Source organism: Colletotrichum abscissum (assembly GCF_030869225.1).
Source record: "Colletotrichum abscissum strain IMI 504890 chromosome Unknown Scaffold_28.1, whole genome shotgun sequence".
Taxonomy (NCBI): Eukaryota; Fungi; Ascomycota; class Sordariomycetes; order Glomerellales; family Glomerellaceae; genus Colletotrichum; species Colletotrichum abscissum.
Genome location: NW_026850187.1, coordinates 484,161 through 496,456, shown reverse-complemented (window position 1 = coordinate 496,456; position 12,296 = coordinate 484,161). Strand labels below are relative to the sequence as shown.

At 49.5% G+C, this 12,296-nt stretch overlaps 6 protein-coding genes across 6 annotated transcripts; all 6 read left to right on the top strand.

Annotated features, from left to right (window-relative positions):
* Positions 1–1,408: 1,408 nt before the first annotated feature.
* Positions 1,409–1,669, top strand: CABS01_10831 (uncharacterized protein; the record flags this gene model as incomplete). Its single annotated transcript, XM_060544186.1, has 1 exon — positions 1,409–1,669. One exon carries the CDS (start codon positions 1,409–1,411, stop codon positions 1,667–1,669), a length of 261 nt encoding a protein of 86 aa, XP_060398910.1.
* Positions 1,670–2,758: 1,089 nt separating this feature from the next.
* Positions 2,759–3,182, top strand: CABS01_10830 (uncharacterized protein; the record flags this gene model as incomplete). Its single annotated transcript, XM_060544185.1, has 4 exons — positions 2,759–2,812; positions 2,862–2,933; positions 2,986–3,054; positions 3,111–3,182. 4 exons carry the CDS (start codon positions 2,759–2,761, stop codon positions 3,180–3,182), a joined length of 267 nt encoding a protein of 88 aa, XP_060398909.1.
* A 1,339-nt stretch (positions 3,183–4,521) lies between these two features.
* Positions 4,522–5,163, top strand: CABS01_10829 (uncharacterized protein; the record flags this gene model as incomplete). Its single annotated transcript, XM_060544184.1, has 2 exons — positions 4,522–4,814; positions 4,902–5,163. The coding sequence occupies 2 exons, from the start codon at positions 4,522–4,524 to the stop codon at positions 5,161–5,163; spliced, it is 555 nt and encodes a 184-aa protein (XP_060398908.1).
* Positions 5,164–6,543: 1,380 nt separating this feature from the next.
* CABS01_10828 (uncharacterized protein) lies at positions 6,544–7,491 on the top strand (the record flags this gene model as incomplete). The annotated part of the gene is made up of 1 exon (XM_060544183.1): positions 6,544–7,491. One exon carries the CDS (start codon positions 6,544–6,546, stop codon positions 7,489–7,491), a length of 948 nt encoding a protein of 315 aa, XP_060398907.1.
* Positions 7,492–8,270: 779 nt separating this feature from the next.
* CABS01_10827 (diphosphomevalonate decarboxylase) lies at positions 8,271–9,504 on the top strand (the record flags this gene model as incomplete). The annotated part of the gene is made up of 2 exons (XM_060544182.1): positions 8,271–8,332; positions 8,391–9,504. The coding sequence occupies 2 exons, from the start codon at positions 8,271–8,273 to the stop codon at positions 9,502–9,504; spliced, it is 1,176 nt and encodes a 391-aa protein (XP_060398906.1).
* Positions 9,505–10,004: 500 nt separating this feature from the next.
* CABS01_10826 (uncharacterized protein) lies at positions 10,005–11,438 on the top strand (the record flags this gene model as incomplete). Its single annotated transcript, XM_060544181.1, has 1 exon — positions 10,005–11,438. One exon carries the CDS (start codon positions 10,005–10,007, stop codon positions 11,436–11,438), a length of 1,434 nt encoding a protein of 477 aa, XP_060398905.1.
* Between the last annotated feature and the right edge of the window lie 858 nt (positions 11,439–12,296).

Genomic DNA, 12,296 nt, shown 5'->3' with positions numbered 1-12,296 from the left:
ATCGCCTATGTACGCGAAATTCGGCTACAGTAGGCAGTGTAAAGCTGCTGTTACCACACTAAGATCTTAACCTACTGTGCAGTAGAGTAAGATATGGTTCAAAAGGTGGGTAGGTATCTTAGGCATGAGGTGTCGACCCAACCTGGAAGGCATTCAGCAAATTCAAAATCATGACAAATTCCAGGTCTTGTATGATTTTTTGTGCTCTAGGAATAATTTTATAGGATCAGACCATTGATTCAATATTAACTATCCAACAAGTTTGTATTATTTTATTTTTAACGACTTGCTTTAGTGTTCCTACCGGTATTACCTATAGTGGCAATTGCGGTCCCTACGACGTCTACTTCTTCTAGGCAAGACCTCACTTTAGCGTCTCGTAAGGGCGTCATTATTATGAGTATATACTTTACCCTCAACTTGGAGAATAAGAAGAAGGGGGCTGACTATAAATGAACAATATACCCAGTTCATCAACGTCACGCCTTGCGAGGTTCATACCGTGCCTACTGAGAAGGTCGCTGGTGGTGCTAGCGCTCAAGGACTGTGCTACTCCATGGCGTACCACGGATGCGGCGGCCGTGTGACTGCTTCCAACACTATGATCCGTTGCCCCAATGGCTACTAAATGTTGTGCAAAACTGGGCAGAACGCGGCGGTGGTAATGGTGTAACCGCAACTCTGCTCTGTGTGGCCGGTCCTTCATTTATCTTTCTCGCTATTCAGCTATTTGTTCTCGCAAACAATTACCGAAATTTTGGCACCTTATCTGGCTTCTATATTGACTTCTGCGTTGTTCTCTAGCTAAATCTTGATACTCATTCCTATCAGGACGACTTATGAATCATCGTGGTCAATACTTTTCCCTTAGGCCAAGGCCAAGATAAAACGCCATCAGTGACTTTCCGGCGCACTTGTCCAGAAATACGCCGGAGTATCCTCGGTTGTGTATGATTCTGGGTCGTATTTGAGTTTAGAAAGAAGGGGACTTCGTCAATCGGTGGCCTGTTGCTAAATCTACGCACAACTAATTGGTTCAGGGTGGTTTCGGTCATCATCCCACCGGATTTGATGTTGTTTCGATTGATGCCAAATCCACATTCCGCGCAAGGCTGACTGCAGGTGTCTGGTCTCCTGAACTCTATTGTACAGCGCTACTGTCGGTCATATCCGTTCTAATTTATTTGGATCCTAGGTCTGACTCGCAGTTCCATTGTTATTTAAACATAACATGACTCCTCATAGGCTCACATGTTGCTATTTCAACTACACTCCCGGCCCATATCTTTAGGTTATTTTATATTTCAGACATTGCTCGACTTTCAGCACCAATAGCAAGTTTCTTAATCAAAGGTCTGATTGTATCGCACTTGCTCGAAGACTTGTAACCTCACATTTCAAACCCAAAATGCGCTTTCTTATCTTTGTTGCCCACGCAGGCCTTGCAATTGCCGCTACGGCCCCAGGCTGCCATTTTTGGGTCAGAGAAATTTCTACGGGCCAGAATGTCGGTCAAGGCTGCGTCGGAAAGGGCTGGACAACTTATCCTTGGGCAGCTAAAGCCCGCGTCGGTGTCACGGCGGACCAGTCATGCAATCTCAAGACAGAGAGCACCACATACGCTGCTCAGTTCGATGGCGAATGCATCGCAACTGTACAAGGCAAATAAAATACAGTCTGGTGAGTAAATAAAATATCAGAACTATCTTTGGCTGGCGCTGAGACGTCATGATTTAGCATCCAAACAACGAAGAAAAATGACCCCCGTAAAGGAACGTTTGTATGGCGATGAGGGTGGATATTTGAGGGTTGCGAGTCATGATCATGCTTCATATGGCAAAGTGTAGAGTCACACTCTTCACTAGGTCTCTTGTTCACGTCGACAATGTACTGCATGCTTTGCAAAGTAGTGACAGTTCGAATAGCAAACAATGGGTTAATGATTGAAGTTGTCAGATAGTGTATTGTTAGTTATAATGGTAACGAGCAAACGATTATCATTAGAGACGTCAATCGTCTTGGTAAGCACCAGCATTCACACCTCAAAACCCTGTGCTCGATTAGAAAAGAGAATAACGGATAGAATTCAGAATTGAGTATAAGCTACATTCTGTCGGACCCATCCCCTTACACTCGTCATAATAATTATCATACCATACTTATAAGATAATGTAGTCTTGTGTAAGCATAACCGAGGTTGTTAAAGATATACTAGTATAAGAGTTGTTTTTTTTTTTATCATATAAATAGTCGGTATATTCCCGTAGCTACTTACTTCCTGCAATTATTGATATATCCCTACTAAATCCTTATTTAATAACCGCTGCTTGACAGAGCGAATCAATACGGTAATTAACGTATTATGGATAATGTAAGAACGAATCTAATATTGCCCTAGTCTACCTAAGGTGTCGAGACGGGTCCTGTGACATCAAGCCCCTGCGAACTTTACGATCACTAAGTTCGAGACGGATTTGGCTAGTGTTATCGCTGAAATTGATATGAGTGTGAGCAGTGTGAGAATTTGCTCAAGATTCATTAGGACTTTTGTCACAGAACAAATGATTTCTTTCTTCGTATTCATATAAAAAGGTTCATATCAAAAAAGATTGAGTTTTCTTGTTCTTTCCTGGCATTGCTTGAACTCGTCCATGATGGAGGCAGAAGAATATTATATAGTACGAGCAATTTCACTAATGAGAATCTCCTTCGCACCAGATCGAAGACCATACAAGTATTGACTATACAACAAGACAACATGCAGCTGAACGCTTTGCTATACGCCGCTTTGCTCCCATCGGTTGCCATTGCGGTAAGAGACCCCGATTACAGGCTTATTTCGCAATCTCACACGAGCACAGTGCAAACCGTGGAAGCGCATCCCTGGCGAGGGATGTTGCTTCAAAGATGTTGGCACTTGTGTCTATTGGCTGGTAAGTCGGAAATCTCGTTTTTGAGCTCAAGATAGTACGCTGATAGAACAAGGGTATATATGGAGGCTGCCAAAGCAACAACCCTCCTCCACTTTGCAGTGCCGAAGTGAAGGCCAAGTGCGTAAGTAGCATGCTGGCTACGCAGTACCAACACCCATGATAACTAACTCAACTCAGTCGGCAGATTGTTGTCGTACAGATGGCCAAAAGAACCAGAATGGTGGAATTTACGGCGACAAATGCGGTTAGGTGGTTAGATGACCAGCCAAACCCTTATAGAGCGGGCAAATCTGCGTGTGAAGAAGTAGGATGGGTTTCATAGGTCGGACATATAGTAGCTTCGCTTTGATCTCTCCTCTCGAAAATGTGCCAGTCGGGCTCGATTCGCTAAGCACAACACTCTTACCTCTTCGATTCGTCCGATTACTAAGTATGAGAGCTCCCGCACAGCCGCAGACATTGTCATACATTGAAGGGGCTACAATGCCTCTTCTCAGAGGGGGTGACGGGGGACCAGTTTATCTGTAATATGTACGTAGTGTTTTGCGGCACCGATCGTAGCATGCCTGTTGTCTGGGGGCTTTCTCTGTATACCTAGAAGGTGGTATCGTTCTGTGAGGCTGATTTTTGAAAACCAGGAAGGGTGGCGTAGTAAGAAACGAAAAGTCCATTTCTACGTTCCTCATACCGGAGATGAATCACTTCTCGGAATCAATGAGAATTAGCAGTCAAACGCATAGAAAAGTGATAATGTTACAGTAGCCATGGTAACTTCCCCAGTTTTGTACGGAGCAAAAGGGGCTTCGAGACTCATCGCGTCTCGGGGTTACCACAAATCCGGATTCAATTCCCTTGAAAGGTTGGCCATCTCCTACTATCACACCGGGTGCAAGTGGACTATAGCAAATTCATCTCTAGTTTTTCCTAACTCATGCCTTGGTTGACTTCATGCTTCGCAGGAACAACTGAACTAGGATCGAATCGTCGTACTTACCAACCAACTCCAATATGGCATCGACATGAGTACATCTACTTTCACAAGGATTATTTACCTCATAGTCGAGCATGAACAATCTTGAAAAAGAGCCTAACTAGAGAAATATTCAAGGCGGATGTGCCAAAGCTGCCAAGCAAGTGATGGGATATCATTCGCCAGTAAAAGTACTTTCGCAAACGCGGACTGTTCAACTTGAACCCGATGGGAAACTGCTCGCCCTTCGGCGTTATCGTGATGACCGGCTTCATAATGTCGTGCTTACTGACGATCCGATGGTCTTGTTGTCCGACGTAACAGTAAGTTGCCTATGGTCATCTTTTGATAAGCCTCTTTGCGTAATTGCGTACTCATAGGTGATGATGAAGAAGCTAACTCTCTTCAACAAGCTCTTGATCTCAACCTTCACCAAACAAATTGACGAATCCGGTTCCAATCCGCGACGCCATGTTCCGAGCATCTACCTATTACAGAGCTACCGATTTCTACCTGCACGGCGACTAGGAAGATCTTTGCATACTATCTTCTTGCGACAAGCAGACGTCGTGTCTTGACCAGGCGAACTCTCGGTTGCCTATTCCTGGTTATAGGCGCATGGTCAAGGAACCGAGCTTCGACATACCCGTCATCTTCTTCCCGGTATGTAGGTCTGCCGACAAGAAGTTGCCGACCATCGTCCTGGGTAATGGCTACGATGGCTCAATAGAAGAAATGCACCACCAGTATGGCGCCGGAATTCTAGAGCGTGGTTGGAATGTGCTATGCTACGACGGCCCAGGACAGATCTGTGCACGCCGTTATCAAGGAATCGGTTTCACCCACGAGTGGGAAACAGTCGTCTCCCCTGTTCTGGACTTCCTGGAAACTGCACCAATCGTCAATATGAAGTAGGTTGGGATTGTCGGAAACTCGATGGCAGAATTACTTGCCGCCCGCGCTGCTGCTTTCGCCCACCGCATTGCTGCGGTATTCAGTATCGATGGATTATACAATCTTATGGGTATCCCCGTCTTCGATGCCGAGAAGGGCCTGGCTCGATACTCGGGAGTCCAGGACTTTGCTGCAGCAGAGAAAGTCTTCACGGACCCTGGTGTCCTAACGACAGCTCGCTGGCCCCTGTCTCATGGTTTATGGGCTTTCAAAGTTCGAACCCCGGCAGAGTACCTGGACAAAGCTTCATATTTCAGCTTGAAGGGCATAGCCGACAAAATTCAGTGTCCTGTATTTTGTTGCTGATGCCGCGGACGATCACCTTTTCAAAGGACAACCTGAGGCAACGCGGGATGCTTGGGGTGACAAAGCCCACTAGGTTGTAATCACGGCAGACGACGCGGCAGGCGACCATTGCCATGTGGGTGCTGCAAGGTATACTAAGTAGGTCAGGTTTGACTGGTTTGAGCAGAAGATCATCAAGAACTAGGTCAAGATGGGCTTTTATTAGCCCTATGGCGAAGAGTTATCGACTGTCAGCCTAGCCAAAATGCAGACGAGGCGACGTCTCTGAGTCCCTTTGACAGGGAATTCTGTCAATGTTGTTTGGTTTCTTTCCTGGTAGCTTTAACCTTGTTGGCTGCAACACAGAGATTTTCATGTTAGGTGGTAATCGCACGGTTCATATGCGGTGATGCATTTCTTGAGATCTGTTAGATTCATGGTCCGGACCTCCCCGGGACCCTCAAAACCCTTTCCTTGGAACTAAGAACCTTCCCACCTATACTCTATCCGCTAGTGTAAATTTTGGCCAAAAAGACTAGAAGTGAGTCTATACAATCGCGTTGTTTCGAAGGAATGTACTTGATTTCCGAGTCCAATGCATTTGGCAGCAAAACGCAAAGATGAGCTGAGCTCCTGACTGCCCACTAGAGTCCTATCCCACCTCGGGTATGGAGATTAGATGTGCTGTATCAAGGTTCCAGATGTATCAGACCAGCCTCTGGGTGTCTCTATTCCACAGCACCACCAAGGTCGTTTTTCATTTTAGCCCTTGCTATAAAGGTGCGACATAAAACCCGTGTGTGGCCTCCCAGCCCGCTGAAGCTAACTAACGATGCCCGCAAAATCACTCACGATACTTTGAGAAAAACCCGGTATCAAACCACTTGACTCACACATTATTCTTCCTCTGGGGCGAAACGGTCAAGAAAGAAGTTTCAGGCCACACGGCCAACTTTCACCCTATGGAAACTCTTCATTTACCTTGACGGCTTTCGAACATGAAGGTACAGCGGTATACAGTTGCGGTCTAAGTCGGCTGTTGCGATCTAAGGGTACATACATCGTCGACTGCTATCTCCGATATCATGGAATTGAAGGACCTTGACTGCCACAACGCCTCAATCAAATCACTTCAAAACTTTCTTCCTCCTAGAATTGGGAATAAAAGCCAGCCCATCCCCTTCTTCTTTTCCTTTCCTTCTGCAGGCTCACCTCAAGCAAACACAATCCACTCTGTACTCTTCATCTCATTCTCAGTTGGCTACTGCGGCGATTCACTCACTTTCCACTTCCGCCTATCTCATCTCATAACTCTGGCTCCTATACAAAAAGACCCGAGATTGTCTTAGCTGCGGCTCTTTTCTTTTACAACCCACCTTAAATCCTATTGCCATAATCAACATGCCTTTCATCGGAGCTACTCTTTCCTCTGCCTCAAGGGCTCAGGGGGACACCACAACCACTCTCCGTCGCATGCCGCTTAACAATGTCCCTGTTTTCAACGAAGACAGCGCTATTCATGATGAGCAGCAGCCTTTCAGTAGCGACGACTTCACTATCTTTTGTGATGACGGAGACAGCGGCGCTTCTGTGGAGCAACGATCTACCAGTAGTGGAGGCTTCGCCATCTTCGGTGATGATGAAGACAACACTATGTCTGAGGAGCAACAACCTTTCAGCAACGATGACTTTACCATCTTCTGTGATGAGTCTGAAGAGAAATTCCGTCCAGCCAATGGGGACATCAACATCGGCTTCGAAGATGGATCGAGGTACACAATCCCAGAACTGCAAGGTACCGTCGGCGTTCTCCAAGAGCGACACCCCAACATCATGGGCAGAGCAATCGACCACAACAGACACTACGGTCGACTACCCGCCACCATGACCAAAGAGCATGCGTCTGGCAATAGGGAAGTCTCTGCATCTCTTCATTATCTTCATCCAAACCCCGAACAGGGTACCCCAGGCCGACACCTCACTCCCGAGCAAGTCGAACGCTCGGCTCGCATGCTCGCATTGGACGACGCCATCGACCAACTTCACGATCCCCTCATCTACGAGGACCGACAGGTTCTTCGCCGGATTGTGCGGCTGCTGGACATGCGTCGCCAAGAGCTCTTGAGGTACCGCATCAGCGTCGACGAGAACTCGCCGGAGGTTGAGCTGCCTGAGACCGTTGATGACATTGAAGACCTTGCGATGCAAGCCAGTGTCAGTTTCGATTACCCGTTTGTTCTCCACGCTATTGAAGCCATAGACGCTCTCGCTCAGAGTGTCTGGTTCTGCAATGATGAAGAACAGGAGTCGAACAAGGAGAATATTCCTCCTGAGCTCACGATGATGTAGAGCATGAAGGCCTGCTGAGGAGGGCAAGCAACACAAGGAAACAGAGCCAGGTGCTCAAGCCCTACAATTCTTGGTGACTACGGGACACAGCAGTCTCATGATATGACGACGAGCATATGAGATACGAGCAATGAGACATGACTAGATGATTAGACGGGGGTTTTGCATCAGGCAACTGGGATCGCTTGGAGTATTGGAGCATTGCATCGGCGTTTGGTCATTACAAAATTCTGAATTCATAGACGCATAATTCTGATGGTTGCGCCTTGCATACGACAAGTTGTATATGAACAGGCTGAACGAAGTGATTGTGTGTCTGAGTTATCAAGTGAACGAGGGAGGTGAAGTTGAAGATTCAGCTTGTGAGACATTCACTGAATGAAGAGTGAGTACGTATCTTTGGCAGGGTCCAAGCGCTGTTTCCCCTGAGGACCCCGCACTAAGCCTCTTCAGGCAAAGACCGCAGGTAATCCCATCCTGGAAATTGATGCTAATTATCCGTATTGTTTGCCTATTGTTTTGTGAGGGGACGAGCTTCGCAACCCCGCCAAGTTATCACCAACTCCATCCCAGTGTTCTTGTCCGCAGAGATTCGAACCTCCGGGAGTCAACGCAGTTCCAAGTACTGATTATTCTTTGTGATACCCCAAGTCTTTATTCGTTTCCACAAGGTATGAGTTCTCTTTGCCTCTCAATGCATCCCGATATCACCTCATTTAATTTTGCCCCGCCTTGGATTTCACTGACCGCCTCTAGCAGACCGCAAACTCGATTGCAATATGTCAGACAACAAGGTCTATCGTGCCAGCACCACGGCACCTGTCAACATCGCCGTTGTCAAGTGTGTTATACCAAGCTGCAGATGTGTATTCAAGATGTCTCAATACTAACAAACGTAGGTACTGGGGTAAGCGCGACCCGAAGCTCAACCTCCCCACCAACAGCTCCCTCTCCGTCACCCTCTCCCAAGCCGACCTGCGAACCCTGACGACAGCATCCTGCTCCGTCTCCTACCCCGAGGGCGACAGTCTCATCCTCAACGGCGAAGCCTCCGATGTCTCGGGCGCCCGCACACAGGCCTGCTTCCGCGAGCTGCGCGCCCGCCGCGCCGCCCTCGAGGAGAAGACCCCTTCTCTCCCGAAGCTCTCCAAGCTGCCCCTGAAGATCGTCACCGAGAATAACTTCCCCACCGCCGCCGGACTCGCCTCCTCGGCCGCCGGCTTCGCCGCCCTCGTCCGCGCCATCGCCGACCTCTACGAGCTCCCCGAGTCCCCCTCCGAGCTGTCCCTCATCGCGAGACAGGGTTCCGGCTCCGCATGCCGCAGTCTGTTTGGCGGATACGTCGCGTGGAGGATGGGCGACAAGGCGGACGGCACGGACTCCAAGGCTGACCTTGTCGCCGAGGCGTCGCACTGGCCCGAGATGCGCGCCCTGATCCTGGTCGTCAGCGCGGCCAAGAAGGGCGTCTCGTCGACTTCGGGTATGCAGCAGACGGTCGCGACGTCGGGCCTCTTCAAGCAGCGCGTCGCCGAGGTCGTGCCGAAGCACATGGGTGAGATGGAGGAGGCTATTGCCAAGCGCGACTTCGAAAAGTTTGCCGAAGTCACCATGCGCGACTCCAACTCGTTCCACTCCTCGTGCGCGGATACCTACCCTCCCATCTTCTACATGAACGACGTCTCGCGCGCCGCCATTCGCGCCGTAGAGCAGATCAACGCTGCCGCTGGAAAGACCATTGCTGCGTACACCTTTGACGCCGGCCCGAACGCTGTCATCTACTACCTCGAGGAGAATGCTGCTGCTGTCGTTGGTGCTTTCTCCCCTATCTTGGGATCCGTCGGTGGATGGAAGGAGGGCGCCAAGGATCTCAAGTCCTCTGTGGCCTTGGACGAGACTGTTGCTGGTATTATCCAGAGCGGTGTCAGCCGTGTTATCCAGACTGGCGTTGGTGAGGGCCCGATTAAGTCGGATATTTACCTTGTTGGCGAGGATGGTGAGCCGGTTAAGCGATGATCTGTTTAGTCCATTTTTGGCGGCATCTAAACAAGCTTCAAGTTGCTCAAAAGTTCTCTTTGTGCGTATAGAAACACCTAATTAAATACCATTTCGAATTCCTGCTAGTATTGGCGACTGTGTCGTCAGTGAGACACAGACAATAGTGAATATCTCATGGGTACTCTCTCGCGATTCTAAATGGCATGTGTCGCCAGCTTTGAGTATGCCAGCCGAGCATGGCACAGAGTCTCCAAGCATCTGGACAGGAATAAAATCAAGAACCGGGATTGTAAGAACATCATCAGCTCGAACTCAGTGCCTTTGAGAGCTTATTTCAGAGAAATTGCTGGTTGACGTATCGCAAGGCAGCATTTCCTCGTCCTGAAAGTTCTCCCTTTTGCCTTCAAGGTCGGGCCCACTTTTCTCATTCAACCTCACTCCTGCCTTCCTGCCACATCGCTCTTTCCTTGGCCATCCCTCTGCGAGATTCCTCAAACGAACAACAGACCAGAAAAAGGATGGCAGGAGCCGAGAAGAAAGAAATCCTCATTGAGGAAAGAGATGGAACCGGAAGAATTACCCACCGCTGGCTGCACAATACCGCCTCACAAAAAATAACACTTGCGCGCCAGTCTCACCAAAACACCATCCCGACTCTCACCACGGCCCTCGCAACCTCAACGACAGCCGGGCTCGCCAACATGCGTCAGATTCTCTACGACGCATTCCTGCCAATCGGCTACCCGGACTCGGTTACTCCTGATTACATTGGCTACCAGACCTTCGACTCTCTCCAGGCCTTCTTCTCTACAATCACCGGCCTTCTTGCCAATCGGGCCATTCTTCAAGGCCTCGGAGTTGGCGACGCGTCATCTTCCGCGACATACGCCCTGCTCCTTACAATCCTCAAGGATGGAATCTCTCGCGTCGCCACAATTGTCTTCGCCTACCGCTTCGGCCTGGTCATTGAGCCAGAGTGCAAGAGATACCGCTACCTCGCTGATATTTTCAACGATAGCGCCTTCTTCCTCGACCTCTTCAGCCCCTACTTCGACCCCTGGACCAAAGTCCTCGCCCTCGTTCTCGCAGAAGCTCTTCGCGCAATGTGTGGCGTTGCTGCAGGCGCCAGTAAGGCCGCTCTTTCCAAGCACTTTGCTCGTCGCAACAACCTCAGCGAGCTCAATGCGAAGGAGGCATCTCAAGAGACCGCTGTCGGTCTCGTCGGTCTGCTCGTGGGCTCCATCGTCGTTCGCTACGTTGAGAGTAGGGAAGCCGTCTTTGCGCTCATGGTCGTGCTCGTCTTTGTCCATCTCGGCATGAATTACCTCGGGGTCCGCTGCGTTCAGCTCAACGTCCTCAACCAGCAACGCGCTACGATCCTCTTCAAGCACTACATGCAGACGAAGCAGATTCTTTCCCCCGCTCAGGTCGCCTCGCGCGAGAGTATCGTCTTCTGGACGCCCGTTATCAAGGATCATCGCGGGGAGGTCATCACCAAGATTGGCTTTGCCAAGAGCTATGCCCACGCCATGACTGCGGACCTCAAGAGCGCTCGCGTCCGCTTTGTCACGCCCAAGCAGCAGTCTACCGAGAAGGCAGGTCAGAAGGCTCATCCGGGTTTCATTCTTTGCCTTTGCGAGAGAGGAGACATCGCTACGATCAGAATCCTACTCCTGGGGGACCAGTCCCCCACGGAGGCGAACGACATCGACACCCTCATGGCATGGTACTACGCCACCATGCTCGCCCACGACAGAACTTTGGCTTCGAAGACTGGCAGTCAGAAGCTACTCCACGGCGCTATTCCCGTGGACGAGATCGAGATGGGCGGAAGTAACGAGAAGTTGGACTCTAAGGCACTTGAGCAGGCGGGCTGGGATGTCAACGAGCCCAACCTAGACGCCTTTGCTCCGCGTATCAGCATTGGCTTCGAAGACAAGAAGGAGCTGTAGTCTGATGGAATATACAAAGGGACAATGGCTGAGACAATGGTTGGCTCAAGGGAAACTAGGTGTTTGGGATGGATGACATTCATGATGTATGATTGATGATACCTGTGACCCTCTTCCCGATCTGAGGCAGTCACTTTTGCGAACAACTCAATTCGATGTACACTGGACTTTGTTTGCGATGGAAACTGATGTCACAACAACCAAGTAAAGGGCTGTCTGGCTGATGAACAATGGTGAGAAGGAGGATGCAAGTATTGTGACCTTGAGTTGCAATCTTTACTCGAAGTTTCTTAGGCTGTCCGACCTTTCCTTTCTTGTTCTTCCTTTGCCATGTCGAATAGAATGAAGACCGTACCAGGTCATGTCCGAAACCCGACATCATTGTGCATTTCCAGCAACATACTTCCATTACGGAGCTGGTCGAGGCAGAAAGGCGTTCGCAGCAAGTTAGCAACAACAACGACTGCACCATGTCCTCATGGAGTATGGGAATTGAACACCAAATCGGGATGAAGCAGTTCCAAATTCGAAACAGCGACAGCGACAATACGGGAAACAGATCCCGAGGATCATCTTCCCCAGAACGGAGACATGTAGATCAATTCGGCTCCGATCGCATCGCAGCCTGCCCAATTCAGGCCACTAGACAAGAGGGAAAAAAGGAAAGGCAGCCCGAAGCGCGACAGGGGACTAGGTTCAGCGTTTCCCATTTCCTGAAGCGGACCCTCCAGAATTCTTTTCCCTAGCCGCACGAATCGCCGCATTGTGTGCAGTGTCTTTGGGGGCTCCGCGCTCCGCCTTGCCTTGCAAATCAAGTTAATTGGCATACTATAGCCGCGCCGCCGTTATCGGACCATC